General features: G+C 36.5%; 1 protein-coding gene across 1 annotated transcript; it reads right to left on the bottom strand.

The window, feature by feature from the left end:
- Positions 1–13,422: 13,422 nt before the first annotated feature.
- On the bottom strand, positions 13,423–22,040 carry LOC149026752 (adenine deaminase). The gene is made up of 6 exons (XM_089155940.1): positions 21,956–22,040; positions 21,791–21,836; positions 16,794–17,075; positions 16,477–16,573; positions 14,221–14,329; positions 13,423–13,766 (listed from the first exon to the last, which is right to left on the bottom strand). The coding sequence occupies exons 2-6, from the start codon at positions 21,812–21,814 to the stop codon at positions 13,688–13,690; spliced, it is 591 nt and encodes a 196-aa protein (XP_089012066.1). The 5' UTR covers positions 21,815–21,836; positions 21,956–22,040; the 3' UTR covers positions 13,423–13,687.

Below are 22,040 nucleotides of genomic sequence, written 5' to 3'. Positions count from 1 at the left end.
TGATCATCTACGAACCATAACCAAAGAAAATGCAACAATTGGAATTTGGAACACAATAAATTGTTCAGCTGTGGATGTTTAAGTTATTTTGGACGTTGAATGAAAAGTGAAGCGTTTGATCCATGTAAAGAAACAACGTAATAATGAATTGGTCAACGAAAAACTTGTACGCCTTAAAGTGTTTAAGTGTTTTGATTGTGACAATTGAGTCCATACTGGGCGAGGGATCAGTTTTTCTATATGATGGGGGTGATTCTTTTTAAGTGTATGTAATCTTTCCTAATATCTGTACAGAAAGAAGAGACAATAGAAAAAATTTCTTACCAAAAAAAACAGACAATAGCAAGAATAGAAAGCTATTGAGGGTGGTGCTTGAAACAATATGAAAACATATATCAGTATTCTTAATGATTCTCTAGTTTGTGTATTACATGCTCATATGATTTTCATGATGAACCATTTTTCTTACATATGATCTTTATTGGTCTAGAAAAAGAGTTTATGATAGAGTTCCTAGAACACTAATTTGATAGTACTTGAGAAAATATTGAAAGTAAATATGTAGATATAATTAAAAATATATATGATAGTTCAATGACTAGTGTAAGAATAGTGCGGGAGGGGGTAAGGTAGTGAATTCCTCATGATGGTTGTTGTGTTGCATCAAAGATCAGCTTTAAGCATATATTCATTTATACTTATAATGAGTGATTTAACTAAATATATTCAAGGTAAGGTTTCTTGGTGTATGTTTTTTAGTGGTGATATCCTTTTGGTATATGAGATTCAAGTAGATTCATTCCAAGTTAGAATCATATAAAAAGCAACTTTAGAGTCAAAAGACTTTAAACTAAGTAAAACAAAGACAAAATATCTAGTGTAGTTTTAGTCACGATTATATAGATGATGAGATGGTGAGACATGGTGTGGAAATTCCACAAAGCAATTATCTTAGTTCACTTTACTCAATCATAATGATGTTTCCCAAGAATTAAAATGTGATGAATAAAGTGGAGAGGTGCATGCGGGTTTTGTACAACCAACATACACATTTAAAGCTCAAAGGAAAATTCTATAGTAACGGCATACAACCAACTATGATGTATAGTGGAAAGTGTTAGATTGTTTAGAAGTATCATATAGATAAAGTCAGTGTAACAGAAATGATGATGCTAAGATGGATGAGTGGCAAACCTAGAAAGAATAAGGTAATGAATGATTATATTAAGGTTCTAGAGTTGGACTTGGAGCAGCTCTGATAAATGATAAGTCACAACAAAGTTGACTAAGGTGATGCAACCATGTTCAAGGGCATACTTAAGATAACCTTAAGAAAAGTGATGAAAAATGATATACATAGCTTAGACCTTCTATCTAGTATGGTCTTAAATAATGTTGATTGAAAGGTAATAATCCATGTACCAGAACCCATTTAGTTGGAGAAAAGCTTCTTGTTCTACTTATTTGTACTATTGTGTTTTCAACTTTTCTTACAAACTCAAGGTTGACTCAGTGAGCTGCTATAGGTTTGAGAAACAATTGAACAAATTGAAAGTCAAGAAAAAATGCAGTAATAATGACGATAGCACCCGTAAACTTCAGCAGTTACATGGGAGGGCTGGAGGGGTGTTGGGTTGGTGGTGAAACTGACAAAGGAGATGGGAGGAGAAATATTGAATGGTTAGATACTTCATGCTCATAACCCTTCATTGAAGAGAGAGAGAAAAGAGGGAGGGTTATTAATTCTAAAGGTCATGGGTTTTTGGCTGTTTTAATGGCAGAGGATTTATGAGTAGTGAGAGCTCTTAAAAGATCTAGTTTTCTGGGTGACCCAATTGTGGAAGTTGGAGTAATTGAAGAGCGATGGGCATTCAAGCATCCTTCAACTGTATCCACTCTCATTTAATATCTCTCTCCAACCTTCCTCTTTGCTCACTTACATGGTTTCCTCTCTCTCTCTATGTGGATGAACATCACCGCCTGCAATAACTAAGTCAAGTCTGGCTTGGCTAGGCTCAGCTTACATGCTCTCCATGCATACCCCTGTTCATGAACCGGGCCACGTAAGTATAGGTTTGTAATCCTTGTTTCAAGCGCGGCTCGAAGCTGAAGCGAATATACGTAGCCAAGTTGGAAGAGCAGAAACTCTACGAAGGGTGGGCCCTTATTAACGTCTCCTAATTTCTCTACTAGATCCTCACTCTTTTAGTTTCACTACCAGCACTCATCTATATAACCATCTCGAGTCGCCATTTGATCAAACCAAATAGTTCCAGAGAGAAATATAGAGATCAATTCATCTTGTATTCATGGTTTTCTTTCAAACCTCGGTTTCTCCAAATCAGAGAAAAATGAATACCCAATATGAGAATTGTTCAAAGAAGAGGAGATGCGAAGAGGAAGAAGAAACAAACGAGGACGTCGAGAAGCAGTCGAAAAGAGCATCAAAGCTGTTCGATATTGAGCTCCACCGCGAACAGCATCCCTTGCCTTCAGAGTGGCAACGATGCCTCGACATCCAGGTAAACAGCGCTCTCTAAATGAACGTCTGAAGTAAAGGAATAATATTATATCATTCTTCAATTGTTTAATCTCTTCTTAAAATTACAGTCTGGGAAGATACATTTCTACAACTCATGGACTCAAAAGAGAACCTCTAAGGATCCAAGGCAAAGCCCAGAGGCATATGGATCGAGTAGTCCTAAACACATGAGCTTAGACTTGGAGCTCAACCTGCCTTACCAGGAAACACCCAAGACCTATTCAGATACCAACTGGGCCAAACGTGAACCAGTTCAGACATCAAACAGTTCCGAGATATCATCGGAGCCTGATCAGCCAGAGATGGTGGCCACGGTGTGCCAGCGGTGTCACATGTTGGTTATGTTGTGCAAGTCGTCCCCTGCTTGCCCCAGCTGCAAATACATGCACCCACCTGACCAAGGCCTTCCAAAGCTATTCAGAAGGCATAGACTCTTGTGTTGCGAGGACTAAATGTTTGTTCATCCTAATCAACTCCACAGCCTATGGCCCATATGTAGTAGTCTATTCTCCCAAATATTCCTGCTAGTTCATCGTCTTTCACCTAAACAGTCCCAAAAAGAGAAAAGCTAGAGGGGAAATAAACTAATACGAATAGAGTATCAGTATATTGGCTGAGAATAGAAGGGTTTTATGATAGTTGTAAGTGGTGTAATTCTACTCTACTGCTTCCACGAAGCGTACAATGCAAATATTACAGTATATGTAATGTAGTGTTCTGCAAGGGTTAAACAAGAATTTTATTTTGTACTGATGTGATTTGTTGGATGTCGATCTTTTAGGTTATTAATTAGCTTTTTTCGTTTCGGTTGCTAAGTTTTCAAACCTTGCGTGTCATCCACAATCGTTTCAGTTGAAGAGGAAAAATTTTGAATGTTTTCAGTGTGAACCAACCTTATCTTGCACCTGTCTCTGTGTCGACACACGTGAAACACGAATACTTACGAATAACAGTTTGATAAGTCATTCTTCATCACTTGTACTACATTGAACCCTGTAAACCTCCAACTTCTATAAACTTAAAGCCAGTAATAAGGATTTTTCTAGTGGTGACTGGGAAAGCCACCAATGGATGTAAATGAACCTTCAAATACTGTGATTCACGTGTAAGTTTGGGCTGCGTTTGGTAACACTGGTACTGTATGCATAAATGAATTGTAAACCTAAAAGCATAATTAAGACCAAGAGTAAGTGCCAAATACAACCTTAGTTACATTTTATGGTTTCAGAAATGTTTTTTTATTATTATTTTTTTAATTTTTGGGTCCATGGTTTCAGAAATGTTTAAGGGGACATAAAGCCATAAAGGGAGACACAAGATGAGCCTTTAAAGGACTTCAAATGAATTAGTTTACCACATCGAACCCTTCAAATCCAAATGGCATCCCATGCTTTAACAAGGATATCCCTCACAAGTGTGGTCATATTATGCCTAGCAAAAAACCGACAGGTTCTGAGGCTGTGTTTGTTTAACATTCTTCGTTAAAAACAAATGCTATTTCCCCGGTTACCAACCAAGAAAAACAAAAGTTTTTTCCCTGAATCATTTTTACAGATTCTAGCGTGGGAAAATGTACTAATTCAGCGAGTAACAAATCCCTTCTAGAACTGTTATCGAACAAGAATGGTGTTTAGAAACCAAAAAAATAAATAGAGAAACCCAGATCTATGGAAAAGCATAAAACTCCACTGTAGCATAGGGATGAACAGAAGAGTTATTCGAAAATTAGAGCATTCGAGATATCAGGTGGGTCATAAATATGTTGCAGAAAAAAGCATATCAACGAGATGAATAGAATGATAAGACTTGAACAAGCATAACAACAGGGCAGGGTTTAATATGAAAAATCGATTGTGAAATGGCAAGCAAAGTAAATGTTGGGAGGATCTCAAACTCGCAAAATCCGTAACAGTAAGCAAGGATTACGATAATCTTCTTATTTCAGTATTTTGGTCTGACCAAGAAAATAGAAATACTAAAATTTGACGAAATATCACTGAGATTTGGTATTTTTCTAGTCAAGTTTCGCTGGGTATTAGGCCAAATTAAAAATTGAGACTTCAGGAAAACCCTATTCAAATGCTATATTAATACGTTTAAATGATTACATTGCAGAACTAATTACCCAAAGAGTTTTTAGTAGATCATTTTAGTAGATTATAAACAATAATAAACTAATGTTAGGTCTCCATAGTGCAATATATTACGTGTGGATCCCAACCAGAATAACACCGGCACCCACCATTAAGTGTTTTCAAATTTCAAACCTGCAGGGACCAAAATATCCTTCAAGTAATTTAATGATCAAAATACTCCCTTATATATCCTATTTTCTTTCTAATGCCAAGATTCCTAATACCTCACCAAAACTTAATGCTTACGCCACCACTCCAACTCTTGAAGTCATGACTATCACCCTCCCTCCCCCTTTGCAACTCTCACCGCACCTCCATTCAAGTTTGCAACCTTCATCAAGCCCACAGTAGGAATTGACCCACTCCTATGAGCGAAGAAGATAAATGCTTCTGGTTCGGGTAGGACTGACCAACTCCTACTCCTTGCAATCTTCAAGTTTCCTACACAACTTGCATTGCAAACACTCGTTCAAATAACTCAATAACAATGACGAGCTGTGGACAATCTAGGGGCTTTTGATATGGGTTTGGTGTGGGATGCTCGTTTAACCTCTGTATTCATCTCGTTCCTTATTTACCTGGGTGCATTGCGTTTTCAAAAGCTTCCTGTCGAACCGGCTCCCATTTCAATCTGTGTTGGATTGATCAATTTCAATATTCATGAAAATCTTCATCTCCCTCTAAATACTAGATGATTTCTCAAAATCTATACTGCACCCTCCATTCCTAGATTATTTCATAGTTATTCTACAAATGGTTGAAAGCTTCAAATAGGACTTCATATACTCTTCACATCCCTCCCAACCACACACAAGCAAGGGCAGCCAAGAGTGGACAGCTTTAAAGGTAACACTTTAGACGTAAATCACAAAAAATTTACTTGGCTGATCTTGAATCAATGTGAATGACATCAAAATCGAGGGTAGGAATAACAATCAATAAGAGTTCAAAATTAAAGAAATTTATTTCAATAAAGTCAAATAGCTCAAAAGAAAATTTTGTATATAATGTATAGTTAGGAGTGTGGGGCTGTTACGAAACATCATATGGATGAACTCAGTGTAGCAAAAATGAGGATACTAAAATGGGTGAGTGGCAAAACTAGGAAGGATGAGGTAAAGAATAATCATATTAGAGCTAGATTGGGAGTGACTCCAAAAAATAATGAGCTATGAGAAAGTCAATTGAGAAAGCATAATGATGAGGACATCAGTGAGCAATTTTGAGTTTACCGGCGATGCCGACGTAAAGATCATCCCACGACAGCTTCTATGTGGATGGATGATGAGCTCGGAGGTTATCGGATTGCTAGGATCCTATGGTTCGATGAGAAACACTACTCATAGGCAGTTTGTCATGTTATTTTCCTTAGTCTTAGTGGGTTGGGTAGTAGTTTACTATTGAAATATTTTAATTTAATGTTTGAGTCTTTATGGGCTGGGCCTAGAGTCAATTTAGGCCAATTTTAAATTATTTTGAGTTTGGGTTATATTTAAAACTTAAGTTGGGGTTATTTTGGGAATTAAACATGTAGGGTTGTGAGGGATCAATTTTTGTATTTAAACCTTGTATGAAATTCGTTTTTAGCAATCAATGAATGAAAGAATTTGAAAAAAAAGAGCTCACGTTGATGGCGAAACCAGCACTTTCCCCTCTCTCCAAGTAATCTCTCTCCTCCTTTCACCCTTGTTTCGCACTAGAAAAATTCCCCTTGCTCTCCTCTACAAAGATCTACTCTCTTTTTTCTCAAAAAAGACCTAGTTTCTTTCTTGGAAATCTTCTTCTTCTTCCCCAAATCCCACGGTTCTGTTTTTCTTGCAAAAAAAAATCTTTGTTTTTTTCTTCCCTCTTTCCCTTATACGGCAATCTAGTTGTCTTTTGTTAGTCTCCCTTCCCTTCTCTTTGTTTCTTTTCTTCTCTCCCTCTCTCTTATCACCTACTCTATTTCCTAGGATATGCCTTTACTTCAAAATATTTTTTTATCCTTTCCTAGGATTCACCACTACTTCAAAATATTTTTTCTTTCTCTTATTTATGTTCCTAGATGCTTTCTAACCCCTATTTTGCGGCCAGGATCAGCAGGTAACATTATCTCTCCCAAAATATTTCTCATTTATTATTTGGCAGTAGTTTTGTTTAAAACAAAAACTTCCCAAGACTCCCTTTACATTTCTCATTTATTCTTTGGCAGTAGTTTTGTTTAAAACAAAAACTTCCCAAGACTCCCTTTACATTGTTAATTGTTGAATTCTTTGTTAGAAATCTGATATTGATTAGGACAGCTCTATTTTTCTTTAAGTTTCTTAATACCCTTGCATTCAATTCAGTGTTATGGTGCCAAGATCCGCATCCCCTTGTTTCCCTATTGATTCTTGTTTAGTTGTGCTTACCAGTAAGAGTTATTGTGATTATTTATTTACTCTAGCTGTCTGACATGCATGATTAATCAAATTTCAAGTGCTGCAAATTCCTTTCTTTATTATCTGTCAAGAATAGGTGTTTAATTCTAAGAGTCTAGTAGCCCACTTTGTAGGTCCCCTAGTTTCTAGGGTTTCTCCTAAATCACATAACCATGTTCAATGGAAGTGCCTTTAAATGCTCTTGTACATAGAAATATTTAATCCATATCGAACAAATTAAAATTAGAAGTAGACCTAAGATAATCTTAAGAGAAGTGGTGAAAAAGGAAACATATAGCTTAACTTGCTTAGGCCTTATATCTAGTATGGCCTTAGATAGAGCTAATTGGAAGCTAAGGAACCATGCAACCTGCCTATTTATTTGGAACAAGGCTAGTTGTTATTGTGTTGTTGTATTTCTATACACTCCAATAGGGATGGCCTTGGTGCAATGGTCAGTGGATGACAGTTGTAATTTGAGGTCAAGACATCAAAACAACCTCTCTGATGTAGTACTATATTTGATTGATAAAAACAGTAGCCAAATAGGATCTTTCACAAGGAATAAACTTCGGATTTGATAGACTTTAGATAAACAAAATTCAGATATAAAGGTAGGTTGAAAACTGGAGTGGTAGTACAAGGATATTAGTTTAACAACATGGACTTAATAAGTCTTCAGGGGCAAAACTATGAAGAAGACATGGAAGGAACAATATAAGAGAATTGAGAGAACAATAAGAACAACAAAGTAACACTCGGGCTTCACACCGCAAGGTGGATCAATTGGATCGAACACCAATCTACTTAATCAAACATAAAGATTCTCCATAAAGAAGGAAGGCTTACAAAGCAACTTGATTTTAACACCTCTTACATAAGTCTCTTTATATAACATTTTAAAGAAACATAAACATTAATGATAACATCTAACCACTATCTAACACCACTTACCTATTAATAACTCAACTACTACGTAACTCTTGACAAAGGAAAACTCATTTAATAATGAGTTCTTTTATTTTCAAAGCACATCCCCTACTATTGACTTTTCGAGAACTAGATTTAGGCTTAGGTTTAGACCATGGAGATCAAAATATGTGGGCTAACTTTAACCCACTAAAACAGTCTTAGCCCATGAAAGCCAATGGCTGATTTGAGTGATAGCTTTAGGTCTTTGATGAGCCTGACTTAATGGGCTTCTTCTTTCTTAAATATGTTTTCAATTATGCATCACTCTCAGCAAAAGTTGTTGCGATAAGGTTGCATAGGAAAATTACCCCATAGACTCTACTTGTGAGGATGCCTTTGGCACCAGATTCACCATTTTAATTTCTAGCATACAAACAAGAGAATAATTATCGCAAGACATGTTTAACATTGAAGATGCCTACAACTATCATACTTGTGGCATTATACGGTTGTAATTATTTGGTGATCATTGATAGAGGCACCTGATTTTATGTCAACAAGAGTGTTTTCTGACAAAGACAAATCTCAATGTGCATAAGCAACCTTAACATTTTTAAGTCTTGTTCATCTAATCATAAAATGTCAAGAGATCAACTATTGCTAAGTTATTTTCTTGAATTTTGCTTATGATATTGGTTTCATCCTGTGTCTGTTACTCTGTTATTTGTTTAAAATTTCAGCCTCATCAAAATGTTTGATTCTTATATATTCCTCCCGTTCCCTGATTTCCGTGTTTTTTTCTTTACTGCGATCCTGACCTGTGGTAAGCATCTAAAATCTTTTAGCATGTTAAATCAGCATGCATTAATGTATCTGTGTCTTTGCATGCCTGCATACACTGGTTTTCTTGTTCTTCCTGTTATTATGATCCTACTATGTAGATAGCATTTGAAACTTGTAAGCAGGCTAAATAAGAATGCATCAAACAGAAAGCGAGTGTGCGTATGTGATTTTGTGTGTGTGTGTATGTGTGTCACAGAGAGAGAGAGAGAGTATTGCTGCATAAGTGCATAATATTAAACCTGATTTAAGTTCACTTCTTGATTCCCTTGTAAATTATCTTCATCACTTTCCGTAGCAATTGCAGCAATGTCCTTTTCCCTTCTTCCTGTAACGTATTAAATTTCTACAATCTTTCATCAAGATGATGGTTCATAGCTTCAATCTGAACCCCATGATCTTCTCCCACCAGCTTGTTTTTCAAAATTTTGAAAAACTTATCAGTTGGTAATCGTATAAGACTCCTAAATAATGACAGTGTCAGCACCTTAAATGTGTTTACCTCCTCTAATTCAATTCAACATGAAGCTTATGCAATCCAGCTCTTCCTTGTGATCCATTCTGATAGTCATTTCTTTCTATCATCCTCCAGCTGGATCAGGCTAATCTGTAAAATGAAGAAATGTCATTTATCTTAAGTACCGAGAAGGAAAGCTATAGCGCATGAGACATTTATGTACAAGTATACAACATTATCAAACTGTGGATACAACATGCACAAAGAGTATAATCTAGAAATGTGCAGAATGACTACCAAAAAGAAGAAGAAATGTGCAGAATGACAAAATATGCGATGGTAGAAAGCTATCAATAATTTCCTCTGCAATCAAATGCAGTGCGAACAAAACTACACATAGACTTACTCCAATCAAAGGCACAGCAAACAATTAAACTGTCCGAAAATTAGCCAGTAATTTGCCAAGTACATGGAAAATATGTCAAATAGACGTTATAATCAACTTTGGATTTAACTGATGTTCTTGCACTGGAAAACTTTTAATATTCCCGTCTCCATTGTTTTCAGTCAATTCAGGACTATTTTAGCCACATAGTTTCTAGCTGAGCAACACAAAATACAGCTAAATCCTGTTGAATTGAGTCGTAGAAGTAGGAGTAGGATAGTTTCAGTTCTATAAGATAGTGTTGAACAAAGCCTGCAAGCATCAATTGTTGTAAATATGTTCTCAAGATTTTTCCGCTTCGTTTCTACTCCTTTCATGGCATCCAATTTAGGAAACCTGCATCTAATTGCTCATGTATAAGTGCCAACAGGATGAGTATATAATGAATGAACCAACACACTTGATCTCAGTTAACCAAAGAAGGGGAGAATACAATGAATGAACCAGTACATTTGATCTCGATTAACCGAGGAAGGGAAAACGAAATGGAAGAAAAAAATATACCGGTTGGAGACCAATGAACGTATATGGAGAAAACTCACTCGCTTTAGTAGGAAGTCTCAAGGTCGCAAAACTTTGATGAAGATCGCCACAGGCTGAAGCCCGCAAGAAGAGCGCAGAGCCTCCTTTCGCATTGCTCGCAGCTCTACCACCGCCAATGGTAGGTCCTGCTAACGACCTAAACTGATCTAAGCTGTTCATCCCCGAAACCCTAGCTTATCCATCATGATTTCACACCTCGTTGCGACCTCCATCATCGGCAAAACTGAAAACACAATGTGTCATCGTAAGCTAGTGAAGGACCGGAACAGAACCAACTTTCGACTGTGAGTTATCCGAATCCTTGCATTCCGATCGACGCCATGGAAGAAGAAGATGAATAACCACCATAAACAGAAAGAGATCGAACGACAAATAAAAGACGGACATTATTAAGACTTGACAATCGTATATAATCAATTAAAGTATTTATTGTAGTTTTCTGTATAACATAAGCAAAATTAATGAAGAAATTTGAACTTGTCAAATTGCAATATGATCTTCCGTGAGTGCTACCTGATCACGTTGGGAGAGATGCGGGAACTGAAGAATATGAGATTTGCCTCGTTCTTAGAAAAGAGAACGGGTTTGAAGATTTAGGGAGCAGCGAGAACTTGAAGGCGTCTTTGTGTAAGAAAATATCCGAATTCTTGAACAGTTTGAGAAGCTTTAACCATGAACAACAGTCCCGTGATCTCGAACCTTTAAATTTGGGAGAGAATCGGAGGTGGATTGACCAAGGAACACCTGCAATTGAGGTGTTTGAGAAGAAAGAAATCATTTGAGATCAATGAAAGAGGAATAGAGAAACGAAGAGTCCGGTATGCGAAGGAAGAGGTTTGAAATGAAAAAAGGGGCGCCAAGCTCTAAATTTATAGGCAACAGACATCTGCCCGGTTGCCCCACTGCAAGTGGTTGTATTTCTTTTTGTTTTTTCCGAAACCCTAATTTTTATCCCCAAATAAAAAAAATTAATAATTTACAAAAATAATACTATTTTTTTTGGTGAAACATTTACTATAAAGTTTTGGAGAAAAAAGCTATTTAAAAGAAAATTTCACGATAAGATTGATTCCTGATTAAATTCAAATATATTCAAAAATCAATCAAATTCCACGCTATTTTCTTGCCAAAAATTCTGCGAATAAAGTTTTCTACTAATGAGTACTAATTATCACGTCTTCTCAGATAAAACAATCAAATTGAAGAAAACTTAGAATAAAATAAAACTTAGTACAATAACAATTTACAAATCTAGGAAGAAAACCTTAGTTAAAATTCAGACATATTTTTTCGAAAGAGTATCTTTAATGAAAAAAGAAAAGATTAACACTTGATAACCAAATTGAGTATATGCACGCATATTGAGTGAATTAGCATCTCGTGTAGTGGATTTGTCTAACAAAACACTGGAATTTATTCCTAGAACTAGATTTATTTTTTTTTTGGTACCAGTGCTTTTTTAATATTGAAAATGAAACGTCACCGGATGGGTGCGAACCCAAGACCTCCTCCATGGGAGTCTGAGCTTTTAACCGCTCTACTAACCCACCATTGACTAGAAATGGATATATTGCACTCGAAAAAATTAAAAATCTGTTCACAATGAAATCCCTTTTTTTTTTTTTGAACTTGATCAAGCATTTCTTGCTAAAGGAATGAAGCCATGCGCTCAGACCTTATAAAAATTCCTCGGAAGCCACTTAGTAGATTCTCATAAATTAGTCACAGCATGACCCAAAAAATCAGGAATTTTTAACGGAAGAATATCCAAGGCAAATGGATATACTTGGTCAATTGGGAAACTCTATGTCGGAGTAAAATAGAGGGTGAACTAGGTTTCAAAGATGCACATTGTTTCAACAAAGTCCTTTTGGTAAAGCAAAATTAAAGACTTTTAACAACCATGATACCCTATGGGCATGATTTGATTGGCCCATCTTTGAATTGAAATAGATTAGCTTTAAATTCACTCCCCCATGGAGGTTAATATCATTCTAGATATTCTGATTCTCTCCCCTAACTTCGAGGACATATGGGTTTGGTAAGTCATAGCATGGGATTTCACGATAAGGTATGTTTATTATCGAAGCGTGGCAATGGCAAATTCTCAAGGTAACATCTCCTCCTCTTCTTCACCTTCTTTTTGTTGGAAGAGAATTTGAAAAATTCCCACTTTGCTAGAGATTAAATATTTTCAATGAAAAACATCATATGCAGCTATTGCTATTGTAAAATCTTTATTTAGTAGGAAATGCTCCCAAACCCCTTAGCCTTTTATGTCGTTTAGCCATTGAAAATGTTGGGCATTCTTTGTTTATTATTCACATGCTAGAGAATGTTTGAGGTCATCTCCCCTTCGAATTAATGTTTCTAATTTTCATGGTGATACTCTCATGTACTGTAGTTGGAAGACTAGGAACTCAATGCTATTCTTTTTTTTTTTGGTAAACGGAACTCAATGTTATTCAAGAGACTAAACCCTTCTAAGATCACGCCCTTGAAGCCCTTAACTCTTTCAAGGCATTGTATGAAGAGCACACCCTTAACTCTTTCAATGCTTTGTATGAAGAGCACACCCTTAACTCTTTCAATGCTTTGTATGCAAAAATTCACCACTACTGTGGACAATAACTACAAAGTGGAGAGAAGACATTGGCTCAGCCATCTCACAGGGACAATACCAGAGATTTGTTTTGGCTCTATCATCTATGTGTATGGTTCTTGGGAGAAATATGGTTCTTGGGAGAAAGAAACTCATTTCAGTGGAGAAGGATGCATCTTGGAGATTCGCGCTGCTCAGTGTAAAAACAATGTAGGCACTTTAGCAACAATTTTGGAGTTAAGAGGCCATTAGAACTCTAGCTCTTCAACTTGGAGTTATTGGTCTCCAAGTGCACTTTGATTTCAAACTTGTTGTGCAGCTTTTAGTAGGCTCTTTTACTTCTTTAGATTGGATGTGAAAAGGTCTGTTATTTGAAATTTCAAAACTCGTCTCCAAATTTAGATTAGTTTACTTTCACTATATCCCTAGGTCTAATAACTCCTTTGCTTATTAGCTAGCCAAGGGAGCTGGGAAATTCAAACTTGTTAGGTAGTGGCAGTGGAGTGCCCCCTCCCTTCCTTCTTCGGTCTCTTATGTATTTGATTGTTGACCAAAAAAAAGTAAAATTCCCAGAACAAGATGTAAATGTGGGCATCCATCCATTTTCACCCTCAACACAAACAACAGAATCAGTAGTACAGAAATTAAAAACCTTCAACGGATGACAAACATTCAAGCGTTGCAAAACAGATGTCACTGACTCAGAAATGTAAATATGTACATGAAATGTAACACCCAAATCTACAACCCCCCACACCCAAAAGAAAAAAGGGAGAACGAGAGAGACAACATGAGGAATAACCAGTTTGTCATTAGGAATGAACTAGCCCATCGCCAATTTGTTTCACTCTGAGCGTCAAGTATATCAACAACAGTGTTCCCATGCTAGACCTGTAGCAGAATTTTCAAAAATGTAGTACAAGAAACTCATAAGTGAAGGTTAAAAAGAAAAAGAAATCAAAAACACAAGAACAATATGTGATTACAGAAATAGCATATCAGAATCTCAATGGCAGGAAATGTATCTTTAACTGTAACTGAGGTCCATATTTTGCTTCCTCCGATTAACAATTCTTTAACCATCCAGTAAGAAGGCAATATATGCAGCAAGACATTTAAGAAACTTAATTGAACAAGATCTAGAATTGAAGAGCTATGCCTAAAGGAGAGGTTTCAAAAGACAAGTGTAACGATGTCATCAAGCATTTATACACTCCCCTTACAAATTAAATTTCATGCAATATGCACTGGCTTTTGGATGCTGTGCAGTATCAAAACTGAAGGGCATGACTTCCATCTTATAGTGTACGCATGAAGTTTAAGTAGTGATGGACTGAAATCTTACAGTACTGAAGAAAAGATAACCACTTTTCTCGAGTCTAGTGAGGCTGCACGTTTACATCTCCGCCATCTACCGTAAGGTGTGTCATGAGCTCCCTCAGTCAGTGGTTTGTCTGCCGATGAATTCAGAATTAAATTTAAAAGAAAAAAAGGGGAGGACAATTTAGGAAATTAACTGTTCCAAATATTAGAAAGAACTAAGAATGAGAGAAGGGGAAAAAGATACATGTAAGAATTAACATCTGAAAATGTCCAATGAGAAAAACAAAAATTACTAGCCTTAATATATAAAGCGAGAATCCTCACAAATCTCTACTGTTTGTTTAGTCATCTAGGGGCCATTTCTAGGAGCATTTGTAAACAGTTCCGGCTTCTAAGGCAAATGCCAGGGCTGAACACTTTCCCCAAACTGGCAAAAATTAGTGCTGCTTCAAAATCACCCCTCCCAGGAACCCACATAGGTGCAAACCAGTAAAGGTGCTGTTTTTCATTTTTGCTCGCTCAATGGTTCCTTAAGCAACACTTTCAGTTGCTCAATCTTACTGAATATCACTTCCTATGTCACAAGAAAATTTACATCTTTTCAATCTCACAGAGGAAACACATAAATGTGCACATAAAACACACATAACCTAAATAATCTATCTAATTCTTATTATTTTAAATATAAATTAGCCAGAAAGCCATATTCTTAACCAACACTTCTTGCCCTGCTTCATTTTATGCTACACCATGATTAAAATTCTTGTTGAGGGTGATGAAGATAACTCTTACAAATCCTTGCTAAGAACGTAATCATAAGACCAATAAAATGTAATGATACTCAAAAATGATTTTTTTTTCCTTGAATCCTTTTACTAGTGTTTTATTTTTGTTAGTTAGGTTTTATGTCATCTATTGTGCAACATAAAACATTGTATGCAGAAAGAAGCATTGGAGCCTATATGCGGTTTTGGGTCTGCATTTTGCCAGGCATGAAACTGAGCTCTGCCTGAGCTCCACTCTAGATTATTCCATGGTATTTAGAATACAAAACTAAACTAGTGATATAAAACAAATTAATTAAACGTTAGGGGTTAAAACTTAAAAGACATCAAACCATAAACCATTTCAGGCATCATATTCATAATTATACATAGTGATGGTTGGAAAACAAATATTAAAAACATGGAAAATAAACACAAATTAAACAAATACAACTGTAAATGTTTCGACAAGTCCTACCATTTGAGAGTAACTAGTACTAAAAGGAGTCTCAGGCCAGATGATCAAACAACCACATTAATCATGTTTCAATAAAAAGATAGTTTCTGAGAAGTATACTGCAAACTAAACCGTTCTTTAAATGCAATGCAGCTCCCTCTCTTGAGGGTGAAGCTACTCTTGAGTCACCAAGCTTCAATCTTTAGATATGGGGAAAAGTGCACAAAGAAGGCACCAAAACCCTCACCTCCAAATGTTTTTGCTTCACAACAGGCAAAGAGAGGTGAGATTCCGAGTTGAGGTCGAACTCTCACCGAGGGAAACCTATTTTTATAGCTTGATTTGTTCAGGTTCAACTCAAGATTGAGATATACCAGAAGATTCTGCACAAATCCTGTATTGCCTACTGCCTCATCTCACGACTCAAATATTACTGAGATCTTGCCACGATCTATAACTATGGAGATGACATGTAGTCAAGGGCTCTTGTACCAGAGTCATGAAAGGGCTAAGAAGCTAATAAAAAAACATGGGATTAGATTAGCATCTCATTGCTTCGTTAGTGGGCAAGAGTCGTGAGCTGATTAACATTACAAGAAGGATTAATAGTGCCTATATTCAAGACACTAGATGGAAAGGCAAAAAAGCTAAGGATTTGGATGACTTTAGATTGTGCTATAGGGAGGAAGACAATAGAAGTGGAGTGCATTGTAATGGATAAAGTTCTAAAGAACAAAAGACAAAATTAAACCAAGGAAGGAAGCTATTTAACTATCACTTGGACTTACTTAGGATGCAGGCTTCAAATCTACATGAAAAAGGTGACCAATAATTTATGAATCAAGAAAATAAAGGGTAGAAGAGGACTCTCTAAGCAAGCAATATAAATTAGCAAAAATAAGTTGAAAAGGAATGGATCCATACTTCCATACATATGAGGGGAGAGGGTGATAGCATACCCACCCCTGGCTGCTCCGTGGACATTCTTCCATAAGGATTATGGAGGTGGTTAACAGATAACTCAAGTGCTACATAGTTTCTGAACTTGTTTACATACCTCTTGTAGTGGGATTCGGTAAAATTGAGCTATGATTCAATAAAAGCTGCATGATTCTGCCACCTATTTGTATGCTAATCTTTCCCGGAGACATACTCTGCAATTGCAATTTACTTGGAAGGTATAAGTGCTTGCACAATTAGAAGCAGAGGAGAACAGAAATGCACATCAGTTAGACCAATAACAATAGTCTATCAGTGACAAAATTAATGCCCTTGAAATACTATCTTGCCCCTCCAATGACCTATAATTTCATTCAAGTTTCCATACATAAAGTTTGTAATAAACACATATAAGGTCAAGAATGGTGCACATACACTTAGAGCACTCTCAGTGTTTACTGAGCAATGAACTGTTTTTTCTTCTATATTAGGCTTTGCCAAGTTTTCCTCCTCGACATCTATATCCACACTACATCTGTCTGCACGTTCCATTTGAAAACTGACACAGTTCATGCTGTTCCAATCATCATCCAAGCTTAACTTGCTTTCAGATGGACAAGGAACTTCTAAGAAGCTAAATAATGGAAGTTCTGAGGAGCAATGGGGTATAGTATTCCCTCTTTCAGAAATCACTGAAATGCTGTAGACGTCTTGATCCTGCACAACAAATATTAGAATCTCAAATATATATCAAGTCTATCGTTTGTCTTTAGTTCATAAAGGGACCAGAACATGTCAAAGAATTTAGGAATCAGTAATGTAGATCAGAAAACTAATGTCTCTCAATGGCATTATAAGTGATTTAAGTACAAGGAACAGGCCTGAGCCACTAAAAACATTACATTTTCAGATGCTAGACAGAGAAAAGGTTCACATAGAGCAATAGCTAAATTTCTGAAATTAAAACCCGAGTATAGGAAGACCAGAGCTCGAAGAGTACTTTCCAGATTTTGACATCTTTAAATGCTGATAATCAACTCTTGTGACCAAAAAATGAAAATTTTAATTTGAAACTCTAAGAAATTTTGTGGCATCCAATATTTCTCAGAGGACAGGTCTTCAAGCTACTTTCCAAAATGGAAAAAAGCACTTCTATCTCAAGGTCTTCAAGCTATTTTTCAGAATGACAATAATGCACCTCCCAAGTAAAATATCAAGTCTGATCAATTTGTTGTCCTTTCAAGATATAATAGAATGTCCATTAACTTTGTTGGAACCCTTGAAAACGTAGAATAGGTTGACCTCCAACAGCATATAAATTCAGGGTAGTTTATTTCCGAACCACATGTTGCCTTGTCTTGTAGTCTTAGTTTCTTTAACCCCCCCCCCCCCCAACCAAAAAAAAAAACAAACAACCAAGATACTCTCTCTATAACTTGCCCTACCCAGACACGTCTCTATCAAATTAGAGTTCAGCCTTCCTGAAAAGTTGCATCTAGACTCTGTAGCCCCAGCCCAATACAGCTCCTGGGATAGCAAGCTTAATTTTTGAAGACTGCATTCAAAATTAAATCTAACAGCATTCAATTAGGATTCTATCACCTGTCAAACAAAAATAGTTTTCACAGTATGATGATCAAAAGCCCAATACCAAATATCATTCACAGCATACTGTAGTTGAACTGATCAAGCACATATGTCTTGGAACAGACTACTGACTAACTGCAACAAGCATTCTAGTGTTCCTGTTAGATAAAGAACTACAAACACATAAACTTGACCTACTATATTTCACTGAATGCAAGATCTTTTCTCATACCATTTTCAGGAAATTATAAGATTTGTCAGCCTGAGATTAAGCTGAGATTTTACTGGTTCTTCAAAGCCAATCCAATTATGTAGAAAAAGTACCTAGATTTCATTCTTCCAGCTCCCTGCTACTGAAGAACTCTGCAGAGATTTCTGGGGGACTCTACTGTTAAACCAGCCATTAAATCTTGTAGACTATGCATGTGTAATACCTTCAAGGGGCTTCCTCCAACAGTAGCCTGAGATTAACCCAATAGCTAGATTTGTCTATACCCCTAAGTCTCTAATTCTGGACCTAACTTTCTAAGTCAGAGAACTGCTGATATATCAGCATCTAGCCATCACTTGTGGCTGAGAATCCAAAGGCTCACAAAACACAATAAAAGACTTACCTCAGATGGGAAGATCAGCCACATCCAAGTTGCTAAATTTATAATTCTGTAACGAAATATTTTCTGGTGAATTACTTGTTCCCTGACCAGTCAACATATCAAAATTTGATACTGGATGTTCCTTTGTGGTCAGGCTTAGATAACAAGGCCAGTTATAGGTTATAGGAGTACTAAGCATTGGAACACTTTGTTGTGAGATAGAACTGTTACGTTCTGTTGATGATATACATGCTATGAATTGCTGAAATCATCTTGTCAAGGTAAAGTAATGATCTCACACCACAACATAAAGTGAATAGATAATCAGAAACACTTTATTGCTAGGTGACTGATAATCAGGAAAAAAAATTGGATGAATAAATAATATAATACCCAAGAGAGGAGGAAAAAAACTTTGCGTGTGTGGGGGTGGGGGGAGCTTCTGAATAAATACTATATTACCCAAGATAATCAGAAATATTATGTTTGCCAATCATAAAAATGTCTCATCCTCCAGTCCTAATAGTTTGACAGATGAATTTGAGCGATAGAGCCAAGCATTCACAAATAACTAGCCGGAAGCTCCAAAAGATCATTCTGAAGTCTGAACAGCTGCAACCTCCTACCAGCAAAGTTCCATCTAACCATGAAAAAGCAGAATAACATTCAAGCAGGACTAGCAGGATAGCTGAGAGATGGCCCATTTTCAATGTGTAGCCTATGTCATGGTCTAATAGCTGACAAATATTTTCATTAACATTTCCTTGGAGAGAAAAAACAGCCTGAGATATTTTTGTAATATCATACACCAGATAACATTATCAGGCATCTATCTTGCCCTAAACATGGAATTTAACATTACCAGAAGGCTAATGCATTTGTGAAAATGCAATCATGGACACAAACTTCAACATGATGTTGTAGAGAAACAAGTAATAGATGTGCGAAAATAATGTCAGACAAATAATAAAGCACCTTAGATGCATATAGTGGTCCGACAAGCACTCTATCACTCACATTATTACACCATCTTTACCCTCATGGTACTTGCTTCACATCTCACCTGCATTAGAGATACACACATGTTTATCACTTCCTTTAATTCACTCATTTATAATTTGTGTAAGTAATTTCTCGCGTATTTGTAGAAAACTTCTAAAAGATGCAGATTCTCTAGATCTCCCCCCCCCCCCTTCTGAATAGTTTTAAGCATTGTGTTGGAACTGTCAGGGGTTGACTTCTCAGCACTTTCCAGGGCTATCCTCTTTCCACTTACTGTCATTTGTATTTTTTTATTTTCCTATTTTTCATTTTTAACTTATCTCATCTCTTCACTTTTATTGTTCAGTCCTCTTAATTTTTTTGTGGATCTCAATTTTCCCTACTTCGTTTTGAAAGGATCCATGAACAACCCCATCTAATGGGGATAAGGTGAGTTCTTGGTGTCTAGATAACAAACTCAGCAGAACCCACCAAAATAAATTAAAACATTGAGCACAGTAATTGAACAAGAGTCCATGGAACCAGTTAACAGCAACGAAAAGACCTAATAGACCAATAGACAAGCAGGGTTTCCCCAAAGAGATTGGAAACCATGCAATGTTACATTATGAGGATGATATGATCAATTTGACTGGCTCGAAGGGACCAAACATGATGCTTGACAAGTCCAATACAGGATAAGTCAAACTATATCCACAAGAGTAGTTCACTATAGCAACCAACTATGGCATTTTAGCAATCCCAACCAGCACCAAAAGTGGCACCAAACTAGAGCTTCATAGTATTGTCTAAAGAGAATAACTTGAACACCTCTAAGGTCTAACCGAGAAATGCATTGCAATGCTTGCAGTGTTATTGCAACCATAGAATAACTCGAACACCTTCAAGGTCTAATTGAGAAATAAATTTCATTGTTCTTGCAACTACAGAGTAACGTTGAAAGATGACAAAGGAATAGGCCACATTATAAAGGAATTCACGAATACTTGGCCAAAAACTTTATAGATATACCTCCAATAATATTTTCACAGATACAAACAGCACTGACAATTCTCTCAAATGTGGGCCCACGCATGCATAACCAACCAACACCCATATGTGGGACGACATCTCACGAAACAAGATAAGCATCAATTAAATGTAACTTTTATATACAAATATCTCCTTGCAATAACATTGCCCTATGCACGAAAGTGAGAGAAGCATAAAAGAGAAATTAATTCAAAGGATATCATCACATTTGAAGAATCAAGTTCAATCGTCTGAAATACTGAATTGACAAGCATAAGATAAATTGCCGGTTAAACTATAAAAACAAATCATACTCCCCACTATAAAGAAAATAATGCTTCTTTTATACACCTTCCCAAGGATGTAAAGCAAATCAGTTTCTGTAATTTCAGAGAAAAAAAATATATAAAATGGAAATTCGTTGCTGATGCAGTAACAGTTTTAAGTTCCGGCAGATTTCTAAAAAGAGCCTAATTTTTTTTTTCTGGTCCACAGAGTTTTTCTCGTTGTAAAAGCATTTATGGGAACTTTCATAATCTCCATAAAAGAAACGTTGAGGATATGGAAACATTAGTTAACAGACCAGGTGTTAGTCAAACCGAAGATAGGTTTCTTCTGAGTTGCCTTGACTTTTAAAGGAAATCAGATACAGCAAAAACACCCTCTGAAAGCTTGTTTTATGGCAAGATCTCTACTGAACTCATGACTGTGGAACTGTCTTCGGAGATTACGATGCTAAGTTGCCCTGTCTTAGCAGCAAAATTTTACTGGCTACTTGAATCATCATGTAGTACACTCCAACTCATATGTTGTTCAGAGAAATCTCCATATGGCCAAGAAAACTCCTCAAAGAACGATTTGAATGTATTTATCATTAGCACAAACGCACGCAAGCACACATTGTTTCATTATCCTACGATTGAACCTCGGCGTCAATCAAAGCTTAGTATCCGGCTTCATTGTGTTGTGTGTTCATGAACTTACTCAGCACCACTTCGTTGAAACCCTAAAAGTAATTCCCATGTCTGAAGACCAGCAGAAATAAAACAACAACTACATTCTAAATATTTATTCCCTAAAACCCAAAAGAAAAGAGGCCATCAAGAACAGATTGCATCCAGATAGAGCCACAGAACCAGGGTTAACACCAACAAAGTCAACAAAAGTATCTGACGCTGATAAAAACCTCAGATACGAGAAACTACGAGCATCAGAAGTAGGGGAAAGCAAGAACATCACCTCGTCGTACGGAGCATCCGCCATGCGACAGAAATGTTCGATCGAACTGGTTTTAAAAGTGTGATTATCAGAGAACAAACACCTTAGCTTTTTTAATAATCGAACTTCATCTGAGAAACATGATGGGGAGAAAGAGGAACCAGATAAAAGTATAAAACTACGAACATTAAGGCTTTGATTCGAACGTTACGCTGGAAGAAGCTCTTTTAGTGGCGCCTGAGTGACACTTGTGACTCCACTGGAATGACCG

The sequence above is a fragment of the Hakea prostrata genome, chromosome 1, assembly GCF_041222555.1.
Source record: "Hakea prostrata isolate BN-2017 chromosome 1, UWA_Hpros_2, whole genome shotgun sequence".
NCBI lineage: Eukaryota > Viridiplantae > Streptophyta > Magnoliopsida > Proteales > Proteaceae > Hakea > Hakea prostrata.
Note: the sequence above shows the minus strand (reverse complement) of the source record. Positions and strands in the feature narration are given on the sequence as shown.